The sequence below is a fragment of the Podarcis liolepis genome (genome assembly GCF_965112155.1).
Source record: "Podarcis liolepis genome assembly, chromosome: 17".
NCBI lineage: Eukaryota > Metazoa > Chordata > Lepidosauria > Squamata > Lacertidae > Podarcis > Podarcis liolepis.
This window is the reverse complement of record NC_139571.1, coordinates 2,567,245-2,574,540: the sequence shown is the minus strand read 5'-3', so window position 1 is coordinate 2,574,540 and position 7,296 is coordinate 2,567,245. Positions and strand designations below refer to the sequence as shown.

Sequence of the window (7,296 nt, the reverse complement as noted above, 5' to 3'; positions counted from 1 at the left end):
CGAGCGGAGCCGGCCATGAGCGGCGAGGGCGGGGCCTGGGACCCGGCGGCCGCCAAGCAGCGGCGTCTGGACCCGGCGCGCCAGTCGCAGAAGGAGACCGAGGCCGCCCAGGCGCTGGCCGACATGACGGCCTGGAGCGGCGGCGGGAGCCTGGGCGGCGGCGCCGGCCGGCAGGAGGCGCGCGAGGCGGCCGCGCCGGAGGATGCGGCCGGCCAGCAGGAGGCGCGCGAAGCTGCCGCCGCCGCCGCCGCCGCCCTCCTCCCGAGCTCCCCCGCCGGGGACTCGGGCGCGGAAGGGACCCCGGGAGCCGCCGGCGACGAGGCCAAGGGCAGCCCCGGGGCGGGCGACGGCCGCGAGAGCAGGAGGAAGAGGAAGGAGGCCCGCGAGAGGCGGAGGCCCGTCGAGGCGGAGGAGGAGTGCTCCATCATCTCGGTGGGGGAGGACGACGACGAGGAGGAGGAGGAGGAGGAGGACGAGGAAGGCGAGCCCGACGGGAGGCCGCCGCCGCCGCGCAAAACGGAGCAGTACCTGGAAGCGCTGGAGGCCGTGCAGCTGGAGCTGGAGGCGGTGAACCAGCAGGCCGGTCGCGCCTTCGCCCAGCTCAAGGCCAAGTTCGGCCACATGCGCCGCCCGCACCTGGAGCGGAGAAACCTCATCATCCGAAATATCCCCGGCTTCTGGGTCACGGCCGTATCCTGCCGCCGGGAAGAAAGCGGGGTTTGAATCAAATAAAAAGCAAAATGAGGATTGTGCTGTTTGTACTGGGTCGGGTGGGCAGGAGCGGGAGAAATGGGGGCTGGGCCGAAGGGGACACGGACGCGTTTGAAGCTGCCCTACGCTTAGTAGGGTGACTGCTCTGTCCAGCCCCAAGAGGACTGCCGAGGCTTCTCCGAGGTTTTGAAAGTCAAGGCCCTCTGTATCGCTGTCCCAGAGCCTTGGGAAAGCAGTTCTCTCTTGTTGGGCTATTATGAGCGCTGGATCTTATCTTGGCCAGCAAGAAGCAAATTGCTTCCAGAGGCTTCAATATGGTATTCCTGCCTTTCTGGATTTCCTCTTGTCCTTCTGCCTTGGCAGGAAATGACAAGCTTTAGCAGACTACTAGGAATTGCAATTTTTATATGCAAATTTTCAGGAAAGTAGTTGAGTGGAGTTCGTTTTCTTGATCTGGCAAGACCCTTGAGGAAGAGAGTTCCTCAAAAATATATACCGTATTTTTTGCACCATAACACTCACTTTTTTCCTCCTAAAAAGTAAGGGGAAATGTCTGTGCGTGTTATGGAGGGAATGCCTACGGGTGGCATGCCTACAGATTTTCCTCCTCTAAAAACTATGTGCGTGTTATGGTCAGGTGCGTGTTATAGAGCGAAAAATACGGTAGTTATCTCTTCCATACTATGGATGTGAGAAGTGCAGTCTCAGATTTTCCTGCTATTTATTAACTATATTTGTATATACCCTTTCCTACCAGAATCTTGGACTGCAGTATGTCGGTTTCCTTCCTTAACTTTAATTTTACAGTTTCTCAACCATCCCCAACTTTCAGCCATGATCAATGACCGGGATGAAGACACCCTGAGCTATATGACCAATCTGCAGGTGACTTCAGCAAAGCTGGTGCATGGGGGCATTGATAGATAGTCAAGTTATGGAGGGAAGGAATCCAATTGCAGCCTGGAAACCTGGGCTCTTTCTGTTTGAAGGACAGTGCCGTGGGTCAAAGGTTTCATGCTAGCCTTATGATTCTGACATTCTTTGATATGCCAGGTTGAGGATTTCACCCATGCAAAATCAGGCTGCAAGATCAAGTTCTACTTCAACAGCAACCCCTACTTCCAGAATGAGGTCATTGTGAAGGAGTTCCAGTGTGGTTCATCTGGTATGCAGTAGGGACAATATTTATGGGAACAGAACCCCAGATATGATGTGCTGTTGCTCACATCTTCTCCATTTGTGTCTCCATCCTTTCCAGGAAGACTAGTGTCCCACTCTACACCTATCCGCTGGTGGCGTAGCCAGGATCCAATAGCACATGGCCGGAAGAATTTTGGCCGCAGTTTCTTCACTTGGTTCTGTGACCACAGCTTCCCAGCAGGGGACCGTATTGCCGAGGTGGATAGTATACCCTGTCCTAAATTGCTCCTTGCATCCTTATATCCACACTCTTTAAACTCTTTTCTGCTTTCTTATAGATAATTAAAGAGGACCTCTGGCCTAATCCGCTGCAGTACTACTTGATGGGGGAAGGTGGTGAAAATGGTGAAGACGACAGGTGAGGATGATTTGGTTGGTTGTTTTGCTGGCCTTATTCCCACTGTGTTTTCCAGGGGGGAAATGAATTGGAAAAAGATTCCTATGCAAATAAGGGTAATTAGCATCTAAAATTGTCTGATGCCTGAGTGATCTAATTTAGTAAGTAAGCAAGGTTTATTGTACTAGCCAAAGGCCATGACAAACCATACAAACACTATCATGGAAAGAAATATCTGTATAACTATATAAAAAAAACAGCCACTTCCTGAACTATCAGAATAAAATGCAGATGCACACATAGATTGGGGACTCCACACAGAATCTAATTTACAGTGGTACCTCCGGTTATGAACTTAATCCATTCTTGAGGTCCGTTCGTAACCGGAAACCACTCGTAACATGAGGCACGCTTCCGCTAATGGCGCCTCCCGCTGCTGCTGCGCTGCCGGAGTGTGATTTGCACTCGGATCCTGGGTCAAAGTTTGCAACAAGGGGCATCTACTTCCAGGTTAGCGGAGCACGTAACCCAAATAATTCGTACAGTTGACAACACTGTAGTGTTTTTATTTTGTTTAGTAAACAGAAATGAAAACTTGGAAACTGCCAAGGTGGCCTAATATTTTTTTGCATCCATTTATAATTTACATTTACATATGAAACAGAAAAGTATAATTTACATTTACATATGAAACAGAAAAGTAAAGTACTGATAATGGTTTCCTGTGAATGCACCAGTCCTACCTCCTTTAGTCTTCCTTGCTAGCATATGGCAGAAACAAGTCATGATCCCTGGCTTTTACATCAGAACCAGGTATCATGGGTTTATTTTACTCCAAACTGCTCATACTTTGTTTGAGTGAAACAAACCATGATCTCACGTTGGGACATAGTGCTAAGCCAGGGATTGTAGTTTGTTTCACTTCTGTGCTAGTACAGAGGAGTAAGGTAGAAGAGGTTGGTTACATGGCTCATGAATGATAAACCATTTAATTATGTTTTACCATGACATGCGGTCTGGGCCACTGGGTCTATTGGGTTGTGGTAGGAGTGACACTGTGGGCAAGAATACAAAGCTGCTGTTGTGTGTGTATGTGAACTCTGTCAAGTTTTGTGGCAGCAGAAACTGCATGAAGTCGCAGGGAGGCTGACTTATGAAGAGAGGGATTTGTAATTTGTAGCTGGGAGGCCAGCTGAAAATGATGGATAAATGGTGACACATTCCCTCCTTCCCTTGATGTTTAGTGAGACAGAGAATGGTGATGACTTTGTGGTGATTGTAGATGATGATGGTGAAGAAGAGGATGCGACGGATGTGCATGAGATCATGGATGAGGAGGAGGGTGGGCGAGGTAAGTAGTGATGGAATAGGGCTGCCCCCCCCCCAAAAAAAAATTGTGGCAGCTTCTGGACATCAAAGAGAGTATGCTAAATGAAAAATCGTCCTGGCAAGTCAGGGCTCGGGGCAGGGAGGAGGGAGATGTTGATCCAGAAGGGAATAGATGGCTAGCTCACCTCAGAAGCCAGGGAATGGGATTGAGGAACAATGGAAAATCAGAAACGGGAAGGAAAGGGCAGTTCTGGTTGGTAGGCTAGGATCAGAAGTATCTTGATGTATCCCACTTTGCTGATACAGGTGAAGCTGTGGAAGAGGTCCTGAGTGGCCAAGAAGAGGGTGTTACCGGTCCCAGCTCCTCTCTCCGTGAGGAGCCAGATGGGAAAGATTCTGAGGCAGAAGATGATGGCTAGATCATTATGGAAAGACTGTCTGGTTGGACTTCCTCATGGTGACCTCAGTGGCACTTTGACCAATTGCACTTGGACATGGCAGGATATGGTGGTGGGAAGTTTCAGGAGCAGTCACATTGGTTATTTTGTACCTTTATTTATTGCAGCGACTGCATTTTCCTCCCTGCCCTGGGGGTGTGTATGTTGCCACACACCAGCACTCCCCCATCCCCATTGTCTGATGCTTAGCATCTCTTCCTACCTGCCTGCATGGGGGCTATATGCATACTTGCCCTGTCCCCTGTTGGCTACTCAGGGTATAGCCTGCCCAGTGGCCTTTTCAAAACAGCTCAGGGTTCCTTTCTTCCATTCAGCATTATTAAGCTGCTGACTTTCACACCTTCCCTGCACTTCTCCCTGTGAGGATTCTACTCATCCTGTAAACACTTCAGCTTTAGAATGCCCTCTATAGGCCAGTTAGTGCCTCCTGCAGTTGAAACATAGCCCTTACCCTGCTTCCTCCCCAAAGAGTAAGGCCCAACATTTTTGGAAGTCTTCTGACAATAGTACTCTGCCAATTCTCAATGGGTTTAAAATGGTCCCTGCTGATTCAGATGCAGGCCTTGCACCTGGAGGCTTTGCGGAAGCAATAACAGCTCCCTAGTTGCACAATGTTCTGCTTGGGGTTGTTGTGTATGAGGGAAAAGAATGGCTGGCTGGGAGGAGGACTGAAGTGCTCTGCTTTTGTGCCCAGGGATTTCCCAAATGTTCTGGGGTACTGTGGTGGTGTGGGAATATTTCTTGCAGCAGCATGGCACTATAGACATGTATGTGATGTCACCCCACCCTTTAACTATGTATTTATGCATAGTTTCCTAGCAATGTTTCTAAAGCATCATACCTGGTTGGACCCCTTCCTTATCCTTATCCCCATGGAGGCTGCTCTATGCAATGCTACTGATATTTGTAGAAAGGCAACTGTTTTCCTTGGCTGAGTTTTTTGTATATTTCGTATCAGGACTTTGTACGTTTGTTTTTTTTTACTACAAAAAAGCACTTAATATACAGAGAGCTTTCCAACTTGGTGTGCGGCTTCTTTCTTCCACCAATGCTTGTTGGAGGTCCACAGCCACAGCTATTCGCAGAAAATGTGTAGAACACAGTTATGCAAATAGGCATGTTCCATCTACATACTTCAGTCTGCACTGAAGTTACATTAGAGTTCTTTGCAGTACTTTATTGAAAAGAGGAGTAGTGTTGAGCAGTAGGAGAGTGAATAAGTGTGGGAAGGTAATTGCTGAAATTTGAAAAATGGGCTGATAAGGTATTGGTTGTAAAAGCTGCACCTCAAAGGGGTGATGAGTGCAGGTTCAGCATGTCCAGCCACAATATTTTCAGAATAAGTCCCTAAAGAGCCCCCTCCCCACACATGGGACTTTGATTTAAGAACTTTAATAGGGAAATGTTGCCAGTGTGCAATGAAATACTCTGGCTTACAAGAGAGGTTAAATATAAGATAAAAATGTTTCTTTGGATGTGTTTGAAGCAAGAGAAAGAACAAGCAAGTCATAGATCCTCTGTATGGAGAAGACTGAGAAATCCTATTGGATAACATTAGGCAGAACTGCTCAACACCTACTTTGCCCTCAGTCTTCACCCAAAAGGAAGGCAGTGCCCAACCTGGTAATAGCAGAATAAATGATAGAATAAATAAAGGAGGGAGCTGCAGCCTTAAAAAGAAAAAGAGGTGGTAAGGGAGCCTGATGAGCTGCACCCAAGGGTACGAAAGGAGCTTACAGAGCTTTTGTAATTGAGAATTCTTGCAGAGCAGGTGAGGCAGGCAAAAAGTGGAAGAAAGATCCTGGTAACTACTGACCAGTCAAGCTTGACTTTGATACCAGGAAAGGTCCTTGAACAGGGGAGCACTTGGAAAAGGATGCTGTAATCACTAAGAGCCAGCATGGTTTCTGAAAACAAGACATGCCCGATGAATCTCTTTTCTGTTTCCGAGTTACAAGCATGATGGCTATTTCTCAACAACTAAACTAAGATGTACAAACATTGAACTGCCAAATACCAGCAACACTGGCACTTGTTAAAGCCTGTCAGTAGTGGAATCATGTTTTGGTTTATTAAGAGTGCATTGATGGGGGGGGAGGGAGGCTTTTTTGCTTGTTGCTTTTTAAATTGCATCCAATAAAGCATCTCAGCGTGATTTCTCACTGCAGTACAAACCATGTACAAAACTTGCATACATAAAAGACTTTAAAAAATCTAATTCAGATACCGACTTGGAAAAAAATCTTCATTTAGAAGGTTCAGTTGAATGAGGAAAGTCTTCAGCAGGTGCCAAAAATGCAACAGGCAGTGTCTATCCTATCTGATAAGCAAAGGGAAGTAGTTCCAAAGGCCTGGTTCCGACATCATGCAGAATGGAACTCCTGATAGGATGATATCTGCAGATTTTCTTCTGCAGAATGTAGTGATCAGCCGGATGTATAAGGGGTAAACAATGTTTTGGGTAACCTGGTCCCAAACTGTATGGACATTTGGTATACCAGCACCAATTCCTTGAACTTAGCTCAGTAGCTAATGCAGCCAGTGCAATGCTTTCAGTAGTGGCATAATATTATGGTGATATTCTGCCCAACTCTGCAGTTGAGCCATCACATTTTGCACTAGTGGCACCTTCCAGGTCAAACTCAAGGGCAGCTCCACATAGAGCACATTGCAGTAGTCCAATCTGGATAGTGCATGGACGACAGACAGTGGCCAGGGCCAGCAGCTGTCTTGCCAAGGTTGGGTCACAGAGGTCACCTGGCCCTCTAGCCCCAGAGATGGATCCAGGAACAGCGCCCTCCCCCGACCTCCTGCCCAGATCCTAAACCCGCTTGTTCAGGGGGAGTTTGAAACCATATAAAGTCAGCCCATCAGGCTGAGTTACTTTAGACTAGCCATGCTACTTCTTAAGACGCAAGACATCTTCGAGGTGGGGAGCGTTCAACTATGCAGCCGCCTCCTTTTGCACTCCGAAGGGACTCCGTGCAGGAAGGAGGGCTCCTGCCTTTGTTTCTTTTTTAGAATGCTTGAGTTCATTCTTGTTGGAGAACAATGGCTTGGCTACAAGGCAGCAACTTGAGCGACGGGATATTTTCTGGAAAAAATACGAGATGACTGGTAGTTCAGAAATGTTAACTTTGGTATTCAGAAACAATCCTCTCTCGGCCCCCTCCTTACCTTCTCCCGGCGGACACCCGGCCTTTCTCAGCCGCAGCTTCCCTCGCTCGCGCCACGCCGAGGCGGCGCCTCTTTGCAGGACCG

The 7,296-nt window shown here is 48.1% G+C and overlaps 1 protein-coding gene across 1 annotated transcript; it reads left to right on the top strand.

Moving 5' to 3' along the window:
- On the top strand, positions 1-5,055 carry TSPYL2 (TSPY like 2). Its single transcript, XM_083482568.1, has 7 exons — positions 1-690; positions 1,519-1,596; positions 1,765-1,876; positions 1,970-2,109; positions 2,190-2,269; positions 3,493-3,599; positions 3,884-5,055. The coding sequence occupies exons 1-7, from the start codon at positions 16-18 to the stop codon at positions 3,994-3,996; spliced, it is 1,305 nt and encodes a 434-aa protein (XP_083338694.1). The 5' UTR covers positions 1-15; the 3' UTR covers positions 3,997-5,055.
- Positions 5,056-7,296: the final 2,241 nt, after the last annotated feature.

Bases quoted from the DNA above. Each gene is read 5' to 3' on its own strand.
- TSPYL2 (XM_083482568.1), top strand. From the start codon at position 16: ATGAGCGGCGAGGGCGGGGCCTGGGACCCGGCGGCCGCCAAGCAGCGG. The intron at 1,877-1,969 runs GTATGCAGTAGG...CATCCTTTCCAG, and splicing joins GTTCCAGTGTGGTTCATCTG to GAAGACTAGTGTCCCACTCT. The intron at 2,110-2,189 runs GTGGATAGTATA...GCTTTCTTATAG, and splicing joins CAGGGGACCGTATTGCCGAG to ATAATTAAAGAGGACCTCTG.